General features: G+C 40.5%; 3 protein-coding genes across 5 annotated transcripts in view; 1 reads left to right on the top strand and 2 right to left on the bottom strand.

Annotated features, from left to right (window-relative positions):
* Positions 1-4955: 4955 nt before the first annotated feature.
* On the bottom strand, positions 4956-14527 carry SKA3 (spindle and kinetochore associated complex subunit 3). Its single transcript, XM_032198136.1, has 9 exons — positions 14371-14527; positions 12270-12334; positions 11203-11368; positions 9158-9584; positions 8134-8234; positions 7205-7377; positions 6780-6989; positions 6471-6592; positions 4956-5344 (listed from the first exon to the last, which is right to left on the bottom strand). Exons 1-9 carry the CDS (start codon positions 14507-14509, stop codon positions 5311-5313), a joined length of 1437 nt encoding a protein of 478 aa, XP_032054027.1. The 5' UTR covers positions 14510-14527; the 3' UTR covers positions 4956-5310.
* Positions 14528-14637: 110 nt separating this feature from the next.
* MRPL57 (mitochondrial ribosomal protein L57) lies at positions 14638-15961 on the top strand. Of its 2 annotated transcripts, none has more exons than XM_032208128.1 (2): positions 14638-14692; positions 15487-15961. In XM_032208128.1, the coding sequence occupies exon 2, from the start codon at positions 15492-15494 to the stop codon at positions 15801-15803; it is 312 nt and encodes a 103-aa protein (XP_032064019.1). In that variant the 5' UTR covers positions 14638-14692; positions 15487-15491; the 3' UTR covers positions 15804-15961. The 2 variants fall into 2 exon arrangements, with proteins under 2 accessions (XP_032064019.1, XP_032064020.1); XM_032208129.1 differs by lacking the exon at positions 14638-14692 and adding an exon at positions 14789-14963.
* Positions 15962-16861: 900 nt separating this feature from the next.
* Positions 16862-24002, bottom strand: part of ZDHHC20 (zinc finger DHHC-type palmitoyltransferase 20) — a 44971-nt gene continuing 37830 nt past the window's right edge. For both annotated transcript variants that reach the window (XM_032208126.1, XM_032208127.1), the window contains one exon: positions 16862-22067. Coding sequence is in view for 1 of the 2 variants with exons in the window: in XM_032208127.1 (XP_032064018.1) it covers positions 22042-22067 (26 nt within the window). In the remaining variant the exon portion in view is untranslated. The remainder of the gene's footprint in view (positions 22068-24002) is intronic.

Genomic DNA, 24002 nt, shown 5'->3' with positions numbered 1-24002 from the left:
CCCTCTCTGGTATTCCTCTCAGCCCTTGGGCTAAGGGCTCTGTTTGCACAGCCCCCCTCTCATTTCACTGCCCCTCTGTTACGGGGTCCTGCTCCCACCCCAGGGGTGGCGTGTGCCTCTGTGATGGCCTTGACCCTCATAAAAGTGTTTATGTAGAGGTTTCGGGAGAGGCTGGCTGTGTTTCTGCTGATGGAGCTGGCGTCTGGGTTAAGTCTCTCCTTATTTAAGAGGTGAGGACAAACCGCACTTGCTTCGTCGGTAAATTCTGTTGCATCAGAGATGTTCCTGACTCCATCACCAAGCTCTCCTCTCAATTCAGAAGGCTTAAGTTCTACTTTACAGCTCTGCTCAAAAGCAGGCTCAGCTGTGACACAGCAGGAAATAATAATAATAAAAAAAAGAAGTATTATCTGCAAGTGGGCTCAGGAGGAGGAGTGATGGGTGCTGGGGTGAAGAGGAGGAGCTGCTTCAGCTGCCCTAGAACTTGTCATGGAGCAGTGGCCACAGGAAACCTTACCAAAACAGCTGTCAGACAGCCAAGGCAGCTCGATGCCTAAATGCAAGGATGTGGTTTCACAAGCTGCTTAAACTGCTGGTGAGATAGGCCATCTGTGCTCGCCCTCCACCTGGCCCTTTCCCTTCTGCCCCAGCATCAGTCAGCGTCTTTGCAGGTGAGCAGAGATTTGGGTCTGTGCAGAGCCCAGGAGTAATTTAACCTTGCAAAACAGCAATTAGGGCTGGCAGCTGGGCAAGCAGGAAAGCCTTCCCAGGCAGCCACAGCAGCAACTGCAGTGATGCAACCAAGGGTACGGGAGCCTGTGACTGGGAGAGAGCAAAGGCAGGATTGTGCAGCAAGGCCTTACGTTGGTTTCCAACAAGTGCATGAGCAATCAGCAGGGAGTAGAACTGCAGGGCTTTAGCCAGGAATGCATCATGAAGGCATTTGAACACCTTCCTGCCGGGTACTCTGCAATGTGACCATCCTTTGCTTTATCTTTTCCTAGGAGAAATGCCCACGTAGCAGAACGTGTTCTTCCATGGACTGTTTTCCCCTATTTGTGTCATTTTTTAAAAAACTTTCAACATGAATCAGACAAGGCCAAAGCAGTGCACGGGCCTGGTCAGCTCCCAGCTATTATGTCAGCTGCCCCTTTGTAAAAGAGGATATTGCCATAGGAGTAGCAAGAAGTTTTACCTTCCGGTTGATTGAGAAATAGCTGGTATCAATTGATATATTTTTAGTAGAAAGTTGTATTTCTGTGGAACAGCATGCATGCGATTCCATAGTGCAGCCCCTGGATGCTGTCTCTGCTCCTCATACACAACGCAGTCTCTGTACTGTCCCATGGAGAAACAAGGCATGGGACCGTGAACGGGACTCCCAAAATCCAGGGCAGCTCTGATATCAGCTACAGATGTTGATGGGACACACGCAACCACTGTGAGTACTGGAACATCTGAGTAACAACTGGCTTTCTAGAACAGAGAACAAAATAAATTTCACATCTTAAGGAAAATCTAAAGCATCCATGATGCCTTAAATAACCCAAGATGCCTGGGCTCCAGTGATTGCTGCAGTGATTTATAAAAAAACCAATAAAAGCACAGCAGGAGGCAGTAAAAGCCCTGCTTGTCATTTGTCCGCTTGACAGCCATCTGGGAAGCTTCGTTTCCTTGTGAGATCTATATTTGTATTTAACCTCAGGCAAAATATTTCAAAGAAAAGAAAGCATTTACCACTTTTAGGGGCTTCCAAGGCAGAACAATTTGAGACACTCCTCTGACAACAAATAGGATTAGAGAGCGAATGCTCTGTTAGCTGACATGTTTTATATCCTAAAACAAATGCAAAAAGATTAAGAACTGTAGCAAATGAAGGCAAACCAAAGGCCATGGTTTTTTGGTTGCTTCCCAGATGTCCCAACTATTGAAGTGCAATTTCGTGCTGTGCTCAATCTGTTCTGACTGCAGGCTACTGCTAGAGGACGGGATCCCGTTCTCACCCTTCCCTCACATCTGATCTAGCAACCAGGCAGAAGTCGAGCCTGAGATTACTGATTTCCATAATGAAGACAAACTAGAAAATGAAATTAATTAGCTTTCAGTGGCTCAGCAGGTGAAAACAATCTGTTGTAAAACTGCTCAACCTCTAAATTCTGTGCAAGAGAAGTGGAAAAGTGTCTGCTAGGGGAAGCAGCCCCCAGTTAGGATTAGGAACAGCACAGAACATGCTCTGAGACAACTTTGCCTGTTTTCAGGTGACAACGGTCCCTTACAGATAAAGGCATTTGCTGCTTAATTAGCTGCTGTTTGTCCAAACTGCACTCTCTGACAGGCCAGTACTATTATTGCATTCACCCTACAACAAAACAACACACAACTTCTAAGTTCTTTTGTATGATTCCCACTCTTACCTGTCATTTTACTTCCATGGGCAGTGGAACAAGCCTGCTCCAGCAGCAACTCTGGCTTAAGGAGAGCCTTCACCTCCTCTAGCCCACATCCATGGTTGTTCAAGTATTTGAGCGTGTGGTTTATCACACGGCCATGAATTGAACTAGCAGAAACTTTCCACCACCACCTTTCCCCACTGATTTTGAACAGGGATCAGTTTCCAATGCTGCTTGTTTCCACTTGTGCCTCCCCTATGCTCAGTACTCAAGCTACTGCTTAGGTCTTACTGAATGAAACCCATGCATGACAAACTAAAACTAGTTTTTGCTGCTCTGATTATATCCACCTCAGAGCAATATTTCTCCTTACACGAGGCTGTTAGTACAAACAATAGCTCTACTTCTATTGAGTAATTTTGTACGCAAAATAAACCAAAAACAAATTAAAAAATGAACTTGTAAAACTTCATTTGTAGATCCCAAATCATTATCTCATGCCAGCATCGTGTCCTAATAGCTGAAGGGCAAAGGTGAAGGGTCCAGAGGGGAAAACATATGAGGTGTGGCTGAGGTCCCTTGGTTTGCTCAGCCCCAAGCAGAGCAGGCTGAGGGGAGGCCTCATGGCGGCCTGCAGCTCCCTCACGAGGGGAGCGGAGGGGCAGGCGCTGAGCTCTGCTCTCTGGGGACAGCGACAGGACCCGAGGGAACGGCATGGAGCTGGGACAGGGGAGGGTCAGGCTGGGGGTTAGGGAAAGGGTCTGCACCCAGAGGGTGGGCGGGCACTGGGACAGGCTGCCCAGCGCAGTAGTCACGGCACTGGGCCTACTGGAGTTCAAGTGCTTGGACAACACTCTCAGACATAGGGCCTGATTTTTGGGTGGTACTGTGTCATGTGTGGACGACCGTTGTAGATTTCTTCCATCTTGGGATATTTTATGAGAAGACCGTAAGATTTTAAGATTTCAGTGTCATCCTGAAGAGATCTATCTCAACATGTTAACAGAACTATGCCATTTTCACAATTAGGGGACACTTACAAGCCCTATTAGAAGTTCTATTAGTTGAAAAGAAAAAGAAATCCATCAAGGTCCTAGGTAGTCAAGCTTTTTGCTCCATTTGATGTTAAACTGAGACTTTCAGGGTATCTGGATAGCTTCAGGGCAAGGAAGTAACATTCATCAAATAGCCATTAAGTGCAGGGTGAAGGCAGGCTCTGAAACCCCCCGCTGCTTAGTGCTGGTGAATCCATCTGGTGGAAGGATTCTTGCTCTGGAACAGAATATTTTGTACCCCTTTAGGACCGTGAAATTCCATTACTAGCACACAGCCCATTAAGTGGTTTTAGTCTGTGAAGACGCTGGAAGGAGATCTGGTCTTCATTCTCTGAAAGACTTGGGTAGAATGAATAAGAGTTTTTTTAAGCAGCAGATGAGTAGTTTTCCAAGCAGACACAAAGCAACTGCGACAGAAGATTTGTTCAGAATTCAAAGTATTGGTCAACTTCAAAGAGTGACATAAAATATATACTTTTAAACAGAAGCTAGGAAATAAAACTGTGCTCAGGCCAGAATGGGTAAAAAATCAGCTTCTCCAGCTAATTTGATGCACATTCATCCCAGAAAGCGTCTGGGGTAACATGAAAAATTCTCTTACATTTACTAGGTTTTAGCCAGGTCCCTCCAAGCAGCGAGTCCCTCTAAGCAACCAGGAAAATACTTTCAGGCATCTCCAGATGTGTGCACATCCTGAGGATTTCAAAGAACATCCATCTGTGTTCAGAAAATTCAGGAAAGCACACTAAAATAACAGTAAGACCAACAGGAAGACCACATAAAGCTGGTAAATGCAGTACTCAAGTCACAGAGGATTAGCTGACACTGGTAACAGCAAACTGGCTCCAAGCAGGAATACATAGTTGGGATTTCTTTTGGACAAGAGTAAAATTTCTGGTGGAAAAACAAACAAACCAAAACAACCTGCATCTCAACTGCTGTGACTAGCAAAAGGTGTCAAACAGCTCTGAGAAGTTCAGCTTGGTCAGCTATGCAGGGATATGTTCGCATGATCGGAAACGACAGCACCACTTACAGAACACACGTGGCAGTGGTGCATGGGAGAGGAAAGCAATCATTCACATGCCTGCCAACAAATCTTTCAGGCAGTTAAAGACAGAGCAGATCTCTAACGAGTAGCAATTGCACAATATATTTTCAAGTTATTCGTATTCAAGACGGTCACCTTTTAGAGCTATAGCTATCAGACTGCCAAAAGGAAAACAGATGCCTAGTACTTAATATGATGTCTATGTAAGAAAGCTGTAATTGAAAGAGAAGCGCTAGAAATGCCTGTCCATCAGACAGCCTGATGAAGGAGTACCTGGCTGAATGCTTTAAAACAGTAAAGCAGGAGTTGCTCTTCACATAAGTGAATTCTGTGTTTAAGATGCCAAATACTGTCAGAGTATTCTTCAATCCTCTTCAAACTCAGCCTTGAAGAGCTACGCAGTGTCACTAGCACATCAAGAGATGCCTACTTCCCGGGCAGCCTAATGGACTTTCCCTTTATTGCAACTTAGTTACATTTCTCTACAACCTACAGCAAATGTATATACACACACATGTACGCAGCAAACACAAGAATCACATGAAACAACTGAGGTATTACATAATACATGACCTTAGTCCTCTTGGAAGCAATATTAAAAAATATAAAGTAAAATCTATTTTGTCACTAATTTTAATAAAACATTATGCATAAAATCGTTAGTTCGAATTAATCCATATCAAGTTTTCTCCAGGAAAACAAAACACTTTTCTTTTGTGGGTCTTTAGTCCTGGTATTTCTTTTTTGCTTTTTGAGTTTTCTGTGATTCAGTGATAAGGTCCATGGAAAGTGAAATATGGTCTTCAGCTTGATTTCAAATGTTTGGCTTGAAAACAACAGGACAGGCTCTGCAAATATATCCAGAAGAGTTCATGAACCTATTATCATCTCAATCATATTCTGAATTAGCAGAAGACACAAACATTGAAAACTTGCCTGACAAAAGAAGAGGTCAGCTAAAACGAGACCTTTTACTCTATCAGATTAATCAAATGGATTCCAACTCCAAGTATATTAAGAAACCTACTTTGCTTCATCTCATTGTGAATTGTTGTGATTATTATTTTACTTCATATAATTTCCTTGTACCTCTTGCCCAAATAATCCGTAGTGACCCCAAGTTTAAGAGATAAGCAACAAGTATAACAGATGAGGAATATCTACACTTGAGCAAGTTGTCGAAACTTCTTCCTATTTCAATCAATTTTTAAAACCTATTATTCCATTGTTCAAAGATTGGTTAATTTCATCTCACCTATTGTTTATAAGGTGGCTTTACATTTCAAAGAAATTGGTATTTGCTATTTGCCTGTCCTGGTTTTGGCTGGGATAGGGTTAATTTTCTTCCTAGTAGCTGGTACGGTGCTGTGTTTTGATTTTTTTTTTTTTTTTTTTTTAATTTAAAAAGTTTGGAGACTGGTGGTGAGCAACTGCATTGTGCATTCCTCCCCCCGCATTAAACTGTCCATCTCAGCCCGAGTTCTCACATTCCCCAGTTCTTTCCCCCATCCCACTGGGATTGGGGGGAGGGGTGAGCAAACAGCTGTATGGTGCTGAGGTGCCTGCTGCCTTATGCCAAAAGGACCACATAATCGGTTATGTCGCTTCATATAATTTTCTCCATTCTTTAGCTTTATTGCCTAAATTTACTCAGAAGAAAGCACAAAACACTCAGAGGCTTTGATTATCAAAAAGCAAAATATACCTACAGCTAAAACCAGTAAAAGTAACTTCATTTGTTTTCCTTCATTTTTTAAAGCTTCTGATGACTCAAACACACAATTATAGTATTTGTTCTTTACACAAAAGGCAGACAGATACCATGCCAAAGACTAGATATTTAGTCACATCAACCAGAGCTATTTTGGTAGCTGAAGAGCAAAAGCAACTGCATGAATCTCTAAATGCGCTAAAGCATCTTCCTAGCTCTTCCAAATTCAATTATATAATCAAATTTGTAAAATTTGATCATACCTGTTCTCTTTGTTGCAGTAATCAGTGGAATCGCTTTCAAATCTTGTAGTGCCTCCTGCCTTAGTCTCCATTTTCTTGTCTTTAGAAGAGTCTACTACTTTATGATTATACTTTGACAGAATCTACAGCAAACATTAAAAGGGAATTAAAATAATTATTTAAGAACTCAAAACAGGATTACAGTCTAGACATTTTCAATAAGCAGCAGATAATCCTTTCTTTTTGAGGAACAATACTTGGTAGAATTAAACTCTTTTAATACTACTGTTTTGATATTAAAGCTATTCAGAGAAATATATATTAGCTGACCTGTAGAACATCATCTGGTATCCTTGTTATTTCTGGAGGTGGAGGAGTACTGAGCAAATGGTCGTACTGTTTTATTTTAGGAGGAGAAGGGTCTCCCAAACGCTTAAGATACTCATCGGAGTTCACAGTAGGAGGAATGCTATCTTCTATGTTTTGGTTTTCTTTTGCATCATTTTCTGTCACTGACTCAACTTTTTCCCCTGGCTTTACCTGTTGCAAAAGAGGTATTAGATGCCTTTGGTTAACTTATTTATCTTAGGTGGAGTATTAATAAATGTTCTTATAAAATTACCATTAGAAAAATCTTCTACAGAGACATAAGGAAAAATAGCACAAGAAAAGAATCACAAATTGACATTTGAAAAATGGCTTATGGTACAAGTATATCAAAATATGTAATTGTTATTTACTACCATAGTTTCTACCTTGAGCCATCTTGTTTCAAAATCTGGAGGTGGTGGTGTTTCTGTATGTTTAGGAAGAAGCAGTTTGTTTATCTCTTGTGACTTGGGTAACACTGTACTATCTGTTCTGGAAGGGATTTTCAAACCAGGCGTACAGAACACGGGTACCATAGGAGAAGCCATACAGTCAGCTCCTGAAATTAGGGAAAATTAAATAAATGAATTGATAAATATACATATGTATTGCCAGTTGCAGTGCCTCAGTTTCCCAAATCTATTACCTTTATATGGATTTGTTTGCATACTCCAAAACACCTGTATTATTTTAGTCGATAACACTTCTGGTATGAAGAAACATCCAAGCTGCAGAGCTCTAACAGCAGCAAATACAAACATACAAAAAAAGTCCAGTCCTGCTACTGAATGTAACTGAAAAAGCCCAACTTAAATCACTACCACTTTAGTTTTTCATGTACTCAGTAGCCTGTATGTTTGTTCCAAGACCTTTGTACATTTTCAAGAGAGTACATTACATTTCCTCTCAAAGAAAAGTTTAGTGCTACTCTTGAAAGGTCAAAGTAACTGTTTGGTTAGCCTCTTTTAAAGCAGTTTCTTTCTTATTCTTTTAATTTCCTGGCTTGAAACAGATGCAATATTCTTGGAAAAAGTATTTTCATTGCTAATAAAGATAACTTACAATTACAAAATAATGGATGCCTCTGAATAATTCTAGATGGATAACAGTAGAAGAATGAGCAATGATTTATACTGAAGTGAACAGATTTCCCATAGAAGCCACCAATGTTACATTTTGTGGACATTAACATGCAAATAATTACCGGGCCTGAACAGACTATATTTAACAAGAATCATAGTTTAAAAAATGACCACATGTTAACATATGCATTCTGAGAAAAACGTATATGTACATTTGCTTATTTTTAACTTACCATTCTCATCTGTTGTTTCTACTTTTGGCCCAGGTGTAACCATGATTTCCTTGGATGTTGTTTTTGGTACATTCACTGCATGATCATCTTTTTTAAGTAAGCTGGCAAGCAAAAATCTCAGTTAACTCAACATGAAGAAATCACCATGAAATGATTAGTGTCAACCCAGTCAGCCTAGTATTTGTTCATCAACAAGAGTCTAGCAACAAGCACCAACCATGCTGTATCTAATTCTCTACTGAATTTTGATATTTATCATCAGGGATATGGAAGACTGACAGTGTTTATACACGATACCACCACCACCAACAAAAAAAACACATCTCCAGTGGGCTCTGTAATCATTTCACTCTAAGACACAGACAGGGAGTGTACATTTGTGGATGTATCTGTTTAGAAACTGTGGCCATAATTAAAGCTGAAGATCACATTTAAAACAGTTCTCATTAAATAGAAAAATTAGTAAAACAGAAGTCTGAAGTTAAAGAAACCAAAAAATCTTAAGTTGTGCAATAAGCTGAAGCTATTTACAGAATATTATTTGAGGAACTAATGAAATAGTACAGTGTGTTTCTACAGTGAGGCATTTAACCAAATGCTTCAGAAACTTCTTCCAGTGCTATATTCCTAAAGATTTTTAAAAGTTTAAATTGGTAATGTAATGTCTACTTCGGGCAACGCATCACTCAAATACAAATCCTAGGTTAAGTAATATAAAATATCATAGTTATATATCGTATTTTCCCCTTGTAAACAGATTTTATAAGGTACATTACTGTGCTGCAGTCAAGGGAAGGAGTATACCTGAGATGTGTTTCATATCAGTATCTGGCATGCAAAGGGTACATGAAAACACATGTAGAGAGCTAGACAGGGACACAGGAATAACCAGCTGGTAGATAACAAATAAATCACCTGTTTGCCGACAAAAAGATGGGCAATAGCAACAAGAAGATAGTACAGCAAGAAGAAACTATAGAAAATTCAATAGAGAAACAACTTGAACTTTAAATAATTTACTTACTTCTTGGTTGTCTCAGCAGTTTTACGAATAAGTGCCATTGTATAATCTTCATTCATACACATGGTATGTTCACTAATGCCAAAGTGTTCAAGTTTTGGTGTTACACACTCATAGTCATCCATTTTGAGCATACATTTTGGTGTTTTGGGCAAAATACAGGGGGTATGTGTTTTTAGTGGAGTCTTGATTTTTGAATTTTCTTGATGTGAATTTACTGCTTGCTGTCCATTTACTGCACTCCAAGGCCTAGAGAAAGCATATTGTGAAAGACCAAAATCTGAAAGTTGGGGGTTACGCAGTGGGTCTCTGGGCACCGGTGGGTTCTCAGTACAAGTAGGAAGGTGAGGTACATCATTTGCTTTTTCTTCATCAGATTTATTCTGGGCAGACACCTTTGAATCACTGTTAACTTCCTCTTCCTGCTCCTCTGTTGGAGAAAAAAACAAAAAACAAAAACAAACCTTTAAAATAATGAAATAAAATTATGTCAGAAATTTCTCTTTTAGGAATTTATGAAGTAAGTTAGGAATCCTCACCCCTCCCCTAATAGTCTTAAAAAAAAAAAAAAAAAAAAAAAAAAAGTTCCTTCTTTCATTTTAAAACACTGAAACCTGAAGGTAAAACAGATATTATGTCAGGCTAAGCTATATTTATGAACACAGGTCACACACTTATTGAATTATCTATTGTTAAATATTATTTCTAGGAGTAAATGAAACTAAAAGCTTCTTACAGAAACATATTTTTAATAGAATTTATCTCTGCATGGAACAGACACGAAGTATTAATCTTGAATACATTAATTTGGTTTTGCTTCATGCTATTTATATTACTTTTTTTTTATTATTATTTATTGCAAGAGCAGACATTCATTAAAAAATGTACAACAAATGGCAATGAAAACAGATTTTGGCCATTATTCAGAAAAAACGCACAGAAGAAAGGTTACTAAGCAGTAACTAAAAACTCACAAAAGATTATTTTTTAGGTAACAAGAAGAGTCCACTGCAGAAATAAACAAAGCTGTAACTTGTATGTTTCTGTAGCTCTATAACCTGAAACGCCCTGAAGGATTTGTGAATTTCTGCACGACATAAGAAGCAGGGGAAAATATTTAAAATAATATGGCAGAAGTATTACCTCTGCATGCGTACTGGGATTACATGTGCAAATACACTTCGTTAAAAGATGCATCTTAAAAGAAATTAACCTTGTAGCTGTATTTGAAGCCCTCAGTAAAGGCATAGAGAGAAAGGGAAGTAAGCCGCTATAAAATTAGAGCCTTTTGCAGTAGCTTTGTAAAACGCTTAATAGTTTAGCTTTGGGTGAATATGGTTCACGACCACAATGGTGTTTTTTGTAATTACTGGATAACACTCAGGAGAAGGTTCAGGTGCACCTTGCCAAAGGCATCTTGAAGACTGATTGGGTCCTTGATGCAGAAAGGAATGTGTGTGGTGAACACCGTGCTGTTATTTTAAGCTCATTTTGTACAGCTGGATTTTTCACACGGGTGTGCATGCAGTTTCTGACTGGATGAAGCATCTTCAACCCAGTGATCAAACTACTACTTCATAGACTATTATGTATCACCTAAACCCTGTATGTGCTTCTCTTGCACTGCGTAGCACAAGTGGAACATTAATTTAAGATTTTTCTCCACGGTGATTTAAGCTAATGAAGTAACCACATATGAATATGAACTAATTTAGATGCATCTACAGTAGTTTCTCAAGCGTGAGAAGCTGAAGCAGCAGAGCTCTCCAGGTTATGAGAGTATGTTTGCTAACACATTTTCTCAGTATAGCTATTAATGAAGAGAAATACTAACTTAAAAGCAGGTCAGGAGAGCAGACTGTGAGCTTTTGGAGTTTAATTTATTCTTTGGGCACCAATCACAACAGAACCTTTTACCTTCAGGGTATCGTAAAGCAAACAACAGATATACTTGACCTCTTAATTAACAAAAACATACCCATAGGAAAAGAGAAACCTTTTAAGAAAGTTACATTTGTGTTCACACATTTTATTGCAGAAAATATTACCTGTAGAGACTTTGACACGTGGTTTGTAGCCATATTTCTGGAACAGCTCTCTTATTTTTCCCAGATCTGCTGCATTTCTTTGCATCAATATTTCACTTGCCTTCATAAAGTCATTAATTTCTTGCCTTTCAGAACGACTCTTGCCAAGACTGGCATTAATATCTTCCTTTAGTGGAGGAGGAAAGGAGAAATGTAACCATATTATTTTTCAAATCACCACTTTTTTTTTTTTTTTTTTTTTTAACACATTAAGCATTTTGGGAACAATTAGTGAACTTCAATTCAGATGAGCATAAGCAGCACGTTTAGGTCTTTCTTATACCCAAAAACTAGGCTAGAAAACATCAGGAATATACAGAGCATTAAGTGTAAAAAAAAAAAAAAAAAAACAACAAAAACATACAAATATTAAATTAAGGTGACAGTTGACGGTATAACAACTACTTCCCGGTAACCCAAACAAAAATGTGTTTGTACTCCATTAAAAATAGGAGTAAAATTACATAACAATTGGTTTTGGACATTACCTTCCACATACAAAGAATGTAGGGCAAAACAGCTGGTAAACAAGTTCACAGCTTAACTTACCCCTCAGTTACTTGCACACATGTCCATTTCTAAAGCCTATTTTTCCACTTCTACTAAATAAACGAAGAACATTCTCCACAAGTTTAACTGAACAGCTGAAAGTGCAGACTCTCTTGGGAAGACTTCCTTTATTCCAAATGCTAGCCATTGAACAAGAACAGGTATGCCTCTTCCCAAGGGAGCTCCTGAACCCCCATAGCTATGCCCTGGCGTGGCTACAGCTTCCCCATTCACTTTGCCCCCTGCTGACCCAACTGATGACAGCAACTGCAAACTCATAAACTGAGCTCTAAATCACACATAATTTCTGGATGCTGCCTTGTATTTCCACAGCCATTATGAGGACTTAGAGGTAAATGAATAAAAATAAGGGTCATTGCTGAATAAGAGTTGCATTGTGGCTTAAGGATCAAAATGAGTCATCAGTTTATGGACACCTCCCCATGGTTTTTCAAGAAGGAAGCGAGTTAAGTCATTACCTTCAGAGTCCTGATTTCACTGTGCAGGTCCTGTAAGACTCTTATTGGAGATTCCTCTTCATAGTCTTTGATATACGCATTCACATTTTTGAAATGAAAAAAAGGGGGATTAGTTTTTTTTTTTTTTTTTTTTTTAAGCATGAGTACATTGTACATCAGAACGTAATCTATGTTAGAGACATCAGGGACACATCTTAGAGAAAGAACTGAGACAGAAAATGAAGATAAATCAGTTCATACTGTGTACCTGTAACTGGATACCTTGCACTGCACGAGACTGCAGTTTGCACAGTACGTTGAATTACACAGAGAAACCGCACAGGCTTCTATTTTAGAGTTGCAGCTAGTATTGTAAAAAATTACCTGTAACAGACATCACTGCAGTAGGTAGGTCCGTGGAGAGCAAAGCATTATTTTGCTAAATTTTCAGCCTTACAGAGCTTGATTTTGAAATAATAATTATAAAATAATCTGGATACCACTAACAAACAGACATAAACAAAAAGTTGAGTTCTTCTGCCTTATTTATATGCAGACAGGGCTTAGTATACACTTAAACAGGCAGCAGTCAAAAGCTGATATTACTTCTTTCACTGGAAATTAAGATTAATGCAAATAAATAGTGTAGAAGAGGACACCTGCTGTGTGACAAGACATAGCAGAGTGATAAATTTAATTAGAGCCTTGAACTATTTGTTCAGACAGAGAACAAGCCCTGAAAAATATGTTTTCCTGTCTTGATCTATTAAAAGGGTAAAAGCAAGAACGTGATTCCTGTTTTATCATACAGACTCAAATTTGATTTATATATGTTGTGTGATAGAAGCTCACCTGCACACCCACAAAAGTGCTCAGAGACGATGGTAGGGAAGGGGGGGGGGGGGGGACAAAGCTAAGCCAATAAGCGATGTTGTTTGTGCCTCTGGGAGTGCAGATTTAAGAATGGAAAAAAAACAAAAAAAACTATACAACAACAGCTGGGGAGAGGAGTGAGAAGGGAGTGGTGATCTGGGGAGGAATAAGAATGGGAAAATAGGTGGGTAAGAGGATAAAAAGGGCTTGTCGCTTGTAAATGGTTAGGTGGTTGGTACTCTCATCTAGTTGTGCCCTGCCCCTGGTTGCAAAGTCAATTCTGTGTTCTTAATAAGTTCCTTTCTAATGTCTTTGCTGGGTGAGGGCTCTCTATGCTGTGTGCGTATATGGGCGTGAGAGCAGCAGCTGGGGTGAGACCACAGGTGGGAGTGCCAGAGCATCCATGGTGCAGCTCCTGGGGTGAGCGCCTGTGATGAAGCTTGGGCTGGACCAGCCGGTAAGGGGCTGAAGTCAGCAGAGGGGTGAGTGGGTCCCTGAGGGGCATGAGAGCACCTGTGTGTCCCTAGCGGGCAGAAACTGGTCAGCCATCAGTGCCTGGGCAAAGCCATGTGTGTGACGGCCTGCACCTGTGGCTGGAACAAGGCTGGGACCTGAGGGATGCAGGGTCCTCAGGCCACCTCTGGGACCTCAGCTGCCCCAGGAAGGAGGGGTGGCCAAACCTGCACTTATGTATTGAGTTTACACAGCAAGGTTTTGGTAGCAGGGGGGCTGCAGGGGTGGCCTCTGTAAGAAGAGCCCAGGGGCTGCCCCATGCTAGATAACGCCAGTTTCAGCTGGTTCAAAAAGGACCCAGTGCTGGCCAGAGCTGAGCCTATATAGGATGTTGCACCTCTGGGAGAGCAGATTGAAGGAAGGGGAAATCTGCTGTGCTACAGCAGCTGGGAGAGAGGGGTGAGAGCTGAGAGAGCAGCAGCCCTGCAGCCCCCAAGGGGAGCGCAGCAGGAGGGCAGGAGGTGCTCCAGGCACAAGGCAGCACAAGTTCCCCTGCAGCCCTTAATCCTGGGGGATGGACCCCGTGGGACGGAGCCGTGTGGGAGCAGTTCCTGAAGAGCTGCAGCCTGTGGGCAGCCCCCGCAGGCTCAGTTCGGGAAGGACGGCATCCATGGGAGGGACCCCACGGGGAGCAGGGGCAGAGAGGGACCCTGAGGGAGCGGCGGAGACGAAGCGCCAGGGACTGACCGCAGCCCCCATTGCCCTGCGCCGCTCTCATCCCGCCTCACGCACTCACCCTCATCCTCATCCTCCCGGCGCAGAGCCCGCTCCAGCTGCCTCGCCTCCCTCTCCAGCGTGAGCGCCAGGGCGCGCAGCTTGCCGAAGAACTCCCCGGACACGCTCATGTTTCGCTGAGAGGAGCCGGGGAGCGCCATGGCCGCCGCCGCCCGTTCCAGCCGTTACCGGCCGCTGCCTTCAAACCCCCGCCCGCGCGCGCCATTGGCGCCGCCAGGCCCCGCCCGGCCGCCGCCAGCTCTCGCGAGCCGCGCCCGGCGCTCCCCGCAGCGCCGCCATCTTGTGGGGGGCCGCCGGGCCGGGGCCGGGGCCGTGCCCGAGGGGTGAGCGGGGAGCGGGGTCGGGGTTCTCCTCAGGCGGCCCGGGGTAGCCACACGGCGGGGTTGGGCACGGCCAGGGCTAACGGACGGGTTAACGAGGAGCGTGCGTGTCGCGGCTGGGCTTGGCTTGGGCTTTTCTGCCTCTGTCCCACCCCGGGGGTGAGGTCTGAAGCGGTATTTGGGCGCTGTGTTTCTGCTGGTTGGTGTAACGCAGGGCTTCGGCTTTATCTGCGAAGTTGGTTTTCCCCAGCTCAAAACCAAGGATATTGTGTTAGTAAGTTTATGGAGAGGCCAGGTGATAATGCTGAGGAACGTACGGCATAACGAACATATTGCATGATAAAAAGAGAAGATGGACCTGGAAATTCGCTATTTTAACAGTGCAGATATCTGTTTGTGGCGTTAAGGGATGAAGTAAATCCTTTTTTTAACAATACTTGGCTGTCTTTGTTTGTTTTTCTGGAATAATTTACAGACGAAAGTATGTTAAATATCAAATATTTAAATCCTAATAGTACCTCTGTTCCTTAAGGACAACTGAGTAAACTCTCCAGTTAAATAAAAAAAAATTACTTTTCCTTTTCTGATCTTGTTTCCAGCATATCTGCCATTGTACTGTCTACTGTACACAGTGGCTGTTTGCATGTACAGGGGCCTGAATTGTAATTTTTTTTTTTTTTTAACAGCTAGCTAAAAGGCAGCGTAATAAATATGTGCATGTTTGTCATTTTTCTTGTTAACTTTATTTCTGTCCCTAAGGTAATGGGCATTTCATATTTTTTTTTTAATATTTCAAGGTACCATGTTTTTAACAACAGTATTGCTCCGGAAGAGAATTCCTGGAAAACAATGGATCGGAAAATACAGGCAACCAAGAGTGGTCACCCTTTCGATGAAGCAGGCAATGATCCGAAGGTTGGAAACTGAAGCAGAGAACGAGTACTGGCTGAGTCGACCTTACCTGACACAGGAACAAGAATACAATCATAACAAAGAAGGAAGACGTGCAAAATGGGAAGCTCTCAAAAGCTCCTTGACATCTAAGTTCCCTGAGCATAGATACATGAGCGATCACTTGAACCACTTGAATGTCTCAAAGAAATGGACATCTTGAATAACAGGCTGTACTTGTATGTGGAAGCTGTTGTGCACTGCCACAAAATATGCTGTTGTACCTGTTACGGTAACTTTGTAATACAGTGTAATATGGGCAGATAAGTGACAATTTGGTATGGTATACAAAAAAATTAAAAGTAATCATACAGAACAGTATTTTGTTTTCTTATTGTTCTTTGTAGAAGAATATAGTCCTTTCTGTGCCTTCAGGGCTTTTGCAAAAAACAGCGAGTTACCAACTGGAGTAATGACTTAAACTATCTCTGTAGCCTCACTTTTTTGAAAGCTAGAACACACAGGCTGTGTCGAAAAGGATTATTTGCTTGTACAGACCAGATGGCTGCTACTGGTCTCTCTCCCTTCTGAAGGGCAACTTCTGTATAATACCATACGTGAGACACAACTGAATCTACTTAATGAACTATCTCCATCAGGCATGCGAGGATCAAGATGAACCAGAGTTAGGAAGTTAGAGGTAGATGAAGCTGCAGCTAATAGAAGACTATAAAGTGTGCCATTTTTAAAACTTTCTGGAAGGAATGTGGTTGGACTTGATGGTCTTAGAATCATGTAGGTTGGAAAAGACCTCTATAATTCCATGATTCTAATTGTTGAATTTAAATACCAGTATTATCATTATGGCAGTGTCAGATTAAGTCTTAATTACCCTCACTTAGAAAACTATTCTGATCTGATTCTGATAAACTGCTGTTGATCAGCAACCTGATTTCTACATACTGTTTCGTGTCCTGAAGGAATATTATCAGCCACAAGCTGAGTTTTTTTTATTTTTCCTGTCAAAACCAAGTGACCTGGAACATGTGTCAGGAGTGAGTGTAATCTTAGGTTGTTGCAGCTAGAGTGTAAAAGTCATTTCCATCACCAGTTACAGGTAAGTTCCCAGATACGTGGCAGTTCTTGCTGATCTAATACACACATGCCATTTTCAGATTATTTCACATACTTTTATTAAGTCAATGTTGCATTCACTGATGTGTCAAATACATTAATATTTTATCACTTTTGAAAATAGGCCTAAAATAGTACAACTTTGTATTTAAACATGAATTACATTTCAGAGAAGGATGAACAGGTTCAACACTGATGTTCAAAGTCTCAAATGTGCTTTCTAATGGCTTGAGATAACATATGGAAAAATATACATATGGGCAAATTGCACAATGCAATTAAAACATGAAGGAACTTCCAGGCAAAGTAATGTGATTTTGTACGTAGTTCATTTATAAAAGCCCATTTTAAAAAGTTACTTCAAGTATTAAACTATAAATGGCAACATGTTTGTTTTCTCTGTGCATAGGACTAGTCCTATCTGCAACATACAAAAAAATATAATAAATGTGTCATTACATGTATCTTACATTTAACCTGAAACCTAAATACAATTCATTACAGGTTTAGGCAGCACAATTAAAAATACCTGTGGAAGTAGAACAGCGAGGACATTGTCATTAGTGCAACTGTTGATAACCCTTGCTGGCAAATACAAAAGGAAGTGCAGTGAGAACCCAGGGGTGTTTAATTCAGGTAAGTTTAAAAAGAGGGTGAGGGGACAGGCTGAACGCTTTAACAACAACAGGACTACTGCTTCTTTCTTTCTGTGATGTCTTTTATGGTCTTAAATACTTGCAGTTCAGAAAGATTTAAGTTTCTCACAACAAAGCTGACAGCAACAGGTTAGGGGACAGGAGAAATGAGAGAGAAACACGCTAAGCATTTAATTTGTCAGCTAAATAATGTAAACAGAAGGGAATCCGCATGTCACCATTAATGCTTTGGTGCCAATAAAAGTGGATACTTCATCCCCAACACATGTGCTTGACTGCTAAGCATGTGCTCTCTATTTCTTGTGGCAGGGCGAGGGGAAGGAAAGGTGGGGATACTCCCAAAAAACAATGAAAGCAGTTTTGTAAACATCATCAGACTTAGCAATGTAATGGAAACAAGATTCAAGTAATTGGTGCAAAACAAAACAGCCAAACACCAGTTTAAATCAGCATTAGCACTAACTACGACTTGCAGTTTCATTACATTTTGTGACAGTTATGTAATTAAGAAAAATGCATATAAAAACTGTCTATATATACAAAATAAATTGATAGAAATGAGTGTAGTAAATGTGTTCAGTATTATAATAACATTATATGCAGCTGCTCTCTTTGGTGCCATTTAGGGAGAGAAGATCCTCTTATGTTGCATACCCAGCTATTTCATTTAATTTGTTTGATGTACTATGAAAAATGTATTCTTGATCTGCATTTACACTTAAAGTAGCTCCTTGGAACCTCTTTAAATATATACCTGAATCCCTCAATTACGTACGATTTCAGCCAGCATCCTCAAAGAACACATACCATGAAGCTCAAAGGATTTATTTATTTATTTATTTTAAATAAATATGATCAGTCAGTGCTCCAGATTTAGGCAGATCTGGTTTGTCTGTGTTAGAGTCGATGCTTCTCTTGGTACATCTGCCACAGACATTAATCCTGCTACAAATCCTGCCTTTTTTTTTTCCTCCTCATGGGGCTCTGGTGAGCTACAACTGGACGAACTTCAAACTACAGCATGAAGTACTTTGAGCGGATACTGAATAGCACTGAACTTAATGAAAACTTCCAAAACTCTCCAAAATTATTTAGAAAGATAGAAAAGCAACACAAGATCAAATGAGGGAAGAAACTACCTGAAAAATGTAGGCATTTAACACTCTAGAAAACACGCCTGGTTTCTAGATAGCATACCAAAAGAAGCTTGGTACTTCTGCATTCCATGTTCAAAGGGTAGGTTTAACAAAAATGTTACCATGATTTCTACTCAAATCACTAAAAATAGAAATGTCAGGAGCCCTTCTAAAATAAACCTCTGAATATTTGAAGTTTGGAAGTGGAAGTTTTCAATCAAACATTTATGGTACATCTAACTTGTCAGTTATTAGAGAAACCGATACATGGTCCTGCCCTCTTCCCATCATATGCCCTTGGTAGGAACAGCAATTATGTGCATCTTTACAGTCTGTAAATAAACCAATTGTCTGGGGAAAAAATAATAGCTGAGGTCTCTAAAATTATTTTGAGGGACCTAAAAGCTTAAGTGCAGTTATTTTTAGCGATGAACTTAAGTTATTTCCAGGACTTGCTGACATGTAGCATAGAACCTGCATGTACAACCCAACCCTATAACCGTTTTTGTTCTTAGGATCCATCTTCCCTTCCCACCTCCTCCCCTGGAAGCGTGCAGCAGCTCAGTGCATGGATGTGAGCCAAAAAGACCCATTTCGTGGTGAGCTCCTACTGACCCCTTCCTCTGCTAGCAGTGACACGCATGTCTGCTGGCAACTCAGCAGCCCAGCAGCTTTTTGTTCTTTAAACCAAAGCTGGTTTTAGTTCCTGGCTTGCTCCTTCTTTTCGCCTGTCAGCATTCTGTGCTGCTCAGATACAGCACTGAGTGCCCTTGCTTGTGGCTAGGGAGCTGGCAGGACAGGAACTCAAAGACACAAGCGAAGCCACTGTCTTACCTTAGGCATTGCCTCCTCCCTGGCCAGTGCCTGCAAGAAAAACCTGGTGTTCACCATCCCCCTCACTGGGGAACCCTGAAAACAGTTCACCAGTATAATTTGGAATTAAAAAAAAGGTGGGGCGGAGGGGCGAGCATTTGGAAGGATCCCATTTGAACCATTTTACTACGTCTTATATTTTTCAAGTGACTTTCCAGTAACATCCGCTTTTCCACCAACAGTAAGTCCAGCCTCCAGAGTATCCCAAGCACATTGCTGTCCTACTTCTGTCATTGGAAACGTGAGAGAAATCTGGGACAAAATGTATTTTGTATTTGCATCAAGATGTCAGAACCATCAGCTCTTGAAGAAATGCCACCAAAATATGAACCAATTTGCTACAGAGCACACACAGATTTAGCCCAGCCTGCTTACCTGCATTTTTTTGCCCCTGTAGATTAATTACACTGGCTGAAGAAATCAAACAAGTTATATAGATGTTAGCCTACAGTATACATGCATTCATATGAATATACACTGAGCACTTTGGGGGGCTGGGAGAGGACAGCAGCTATACTGCTGGATCTGTGAGGTTTACCGCATCAGAGAGATTTTGCTTCTAATTCTGCTAGGGAATGACTATGCATGTATTTATCTCCGCTGTAATACACTGATCCAGTCAAAGAGATTATATCCAGGGCCCTCAATTACAATTCCACCAGTGTTTGGGGCTGCACATTTTGGTATTTAGAGCGAGCAATTTGAGCTCACTGTCTTTCGTCTCTGTTCTCTTCCCAAGAAATTCTGCTGATGCATTCTCTCTTTGTGAGCTCAACATGTCAGTATTGCTGAAAGCTGATACTCAGATGAGCACTTTGCACTTGACATTTGAGGAAAAAAATAGCTAAATCTTCCAGATTAATGCATAGCAAACGTTTTTTAAGTTTGAAAATTAGCAAATGCAAAATTTATCATACAAAGTTTGAAGACACATTTTGCAACATCTAAACATAACATGCCAAGTTTGGACCATTACTTCTGTGTCAACAATACTCCACAGTGACCAAAACATGCCCATAGATTCTTGAAGTGTTCTTGTTCCAGAAGAGTAACATTTAAGAAAATTTATACTTTCCAAAGACGAAGAAAACATTTGTTTAAGCCTTACAGTATAGTTGATACCCTTGTATTTCCATCATGAACATACTGGACTTAAGTAGCAACCAGTCTGGCAGAGAAACCAAACAGGTTCCTTTTGTCCACATCATCACTCCAGCTACCACCTTCAGTTTGTATCAAAACAGTTTACATCTATCTGTAATCAGCATCGGCTGAACATCAGAAAAGCTTCAGACAGTACAACTATTTTTCATGTTTGCCAGGTGCAAAACGCCAATAACACACAAAGATGAAGTAGCTGTCTTCTCTACAGAGGAGCAAGAGAAAATGAACAAAATCATGTCCTTTGCTGTTGGTCTTGAGCTTATGATGGACTTTATTCCTCACATAGGAAAGACATTTTGCCGTTTGTGAACAGGGTACATCATTACACAAAGCACTCATCTTTAGCAGTTCAGTATCGCTTAAAATAGACTTGGAAGTGGCAGACTAAAGCACACAGAGTTTTGGTGTGGTAACACAAGTGCATGATCCAATGCTAATTTTCTCATAATTACTTGAAATTTGTTTAAATGGTACTTTAGAACCAATAAAAACTTGTGCCTTCATTAAAAAGATAAAACAAAAGTATAAAACAGTATTTATAAACCATCAAGAGTCCCATATAAAAAGCAGTACTCTTCCAGTTCCATTTGCTAACAACACACAACTGCACTAACCCTTTTCTCAGGGGTACTTTGCCATTTTGTTACTGCCTCATAGGGAACACTGCAGACATTAACAGAAAATGTAACAGTTCGTTGATTTCTTCTTGGGTTGGCTTTTCTTTGTATGCTGAGAGGCAATTGTTGAAAAGTAATAATCCATGTACTTGCAGCTAAAAGACAGTTCACTTTGAGCTATGCTCTTGATATGGTTAAATAAATCAAGTTAAAAGGATGAGGGGGCTCAATTCTATAGCAAAAAAGCAACACCAAGTAAAAGGCTTTTGCTTTGTTGGCATTGCCTTGTTCCATAGCACAGCCAGTAGAAGGAATCCTCAGTCCTGACATACTTGGAGAGCTACAACCATGATCACCCGGTCCCTTCCTTGCAATAAAACCTGGTGTTTGTGCTATGGACAGTTGCACTTTAGACTCATCAGCCAGACTCTATGTCAATACCCCCATCCCAATCCCTCCCCCTCTTTTTTATTTTTTATTTTTTATTTTTCTTCTTCTTTCTTTCTGTTCTCTGCAGAACCTGCTATGGAAGTGGCTTCTGCAGCGCCTAAGGTGTGAAGTTTGCCTGTGAGGAGGTAGGAGTCCTTGCAGATCTACCCTCACCACCGCAGCATAACAGAAATGCATAGTTCCCACTCTGGACCTTGTGCATCCAAGCAGGGCACTTCAGGATTTGGCCCTTTGGTAGCAGTATATATATAATTCAGTGCTGCATAAATGCACGTTAAGAATCTTAAGGCATGTCTTAACTTCCCTGCTCTGCAATAGTGCTTACAAGAATCCATTGGACTGTGCAGAAACTTGAATTTCTTGTCTCTTCCTAAAATGCTCGTGTTCCATTTTTTACTGATCAACTTCTTCCAAACAAAATTAAGTAATATTCAAGCACAAAATGTGTTGCAGAAACCTAACAAAACAAAACAAAACCTCATTAGTGGAATTGCACCGTTAGCTTTGAAAAAAAACCCACAAATCATACTGCATTACAGGAATATCTAGGTAACACAGGTATTTTACTGCCTCCTGACTGAGACTGCAGCTAAGATAACTTCAACTCATGATTAGCCTTCTGGGAGGTGTTTTTTTCTTTCTTTTTTTTTTTTTTTTTCCTTCTTCTTTTAAACCTCTTATGTTTTATAAGATTATCTCCACTAAGAACGTCAAATCCATCACCATTGACCCGTGACTAAAGTCTCTTGGATGTCTGGTTGGCAAGAATTGCTCATTCATTTTTAATTAAATTGACACATCTGGAGACACAAATTATACAATTTGTGTCTAGGTGAGTCTGGGGACTGCTGGCTGGCAGATTTGTCTTCTTTTCTGTACAATGATGTGGGAATTATACTGAACTCAAGCCATAAATTCGATTGCTTCTACTGCATGCCACAGGTATAAAAATGAAAAAATGAAAAATACAGCTATCAGTTTGCTACAAGGCATAGCAAAGTGCATGGAATGGATATTTTGGATCTCACAGCTATTGCATGGCTGCTTCCAATTGTAGGGGACTGGAATTAACAAGCTAGGCGATCAGAAACCGATCAGATCCAACTAGACTCAGAGCAGCTGAAACCCTGTGGTACTGAGTGAAGTATTACTTGAGATAACACGTACCAAAACGCTTTGTGTTGGGTGTGACTGTGACTCATTTAATTATACAACTTTTAAATCTATGCAGCTTGGGGAAGTGGAATACACAGCACACCATCTTCATTCATTAAATTTGTCTGACTTTAGGAAGAGAGAGAGCATGGAAAGGGAAGTCACATCAAACTATTACCAGTTAATAGTCTGGTCTAAGCTGTCAGTCATGCTCTCTCTAGGTCAGTGGACAGAAGGATTAAGTACATTCTATAATACCCTGTCAAAGACTGCTGGTATGAACTGATCTCAGGAAGTATCTATTCCACTTTTCATAGAAAGAAAAGGACTGAATCAACTGTTTAGATCAGATTATATTTTATATAGCTAGAGGCTGAAAGGAATCCCTTACTAAGGGACTCATTTGAACATTTATACGAAGTGTCAAGAAAAGTACTACTAACTACTCTAATTTTAATTATCCCTCGTGAAGAACTTTTAGATAGACTATTTCTTAATTAAAAAAAAAAAAAAAAAAGAAGATGATCCTAAAATTACTGAGCTTTAAAAACTTGAAGACTGCTTTCTCTTCAAAGAAAATGGCACTTCCTTGTAAGGTCCCTCTATTTCCAGCTTTTGCTGCACTTCTGTGTCAGGGGTCACAGAGAGGCAATACAGATTTCCTCATGCAGGCCCTTGTACCACTCTTTAAAAGAAACAAAGGGAGGTGGAGGATAACAACTCAGCCCTCAGCATCTATGGTTGCTAGCTGTCCAAATCAGATCTGTTCCTCTTCTAGAAATAAAAATTTAATAGGAGTTTATAAACTCACTGCAGCATGAAGTCAACATAAAAAAGAGAAATTGAATTCAGTCACTGGAAATACACCAAGGCAAGCAGCAGCATTTGCTACATTTCCCTAGTGCAAAGTGTGCAGTGTGCACAGAAGCTCTTACACAAAAGAAAATCACTGTTAACGTGTCGATGTGTCACAAGTGACACAAAGCAGCCCAGATGTAGACACCTATAGTTACCGACACCTTCATTCCTTGTGCACACACTTTCTTGAAGTACAAGAGCAGAGCATGGTAAACCAATATACAAAAACAATATAGTTAAGGGGCTGTTTCTTGAGAGAGTATCAAGACTTCCATATTGAAATTGCCTGTTTAACAGATGAGATTCTTTTCTGTGGTCAGGTAACAAATACAGCATTACACACTTCAATCTAAATGACAGGATTAGGCCAACTCATCTT

Source organism: Aythya fuligula, chromosome 1 (genome assembly GCF_009819795.1).
Source record: "Aythya fuligula isolate bAytFul2 chromosome 1, bAytFul2.pri, whole genome shotgun sequence".
In the NCBI taxonomy this organism is placed as follows: domain Eukaryota; kingdom Metazoa; phylum Chordata; class Aves; order Anseriformes; family Anatidae; genus Aythya; species Aythya fuligula.
Note: the sequence above shows the minus strand (reverse complement) of the source record. Positions and strands in the feature narration are given on the sequence as shown.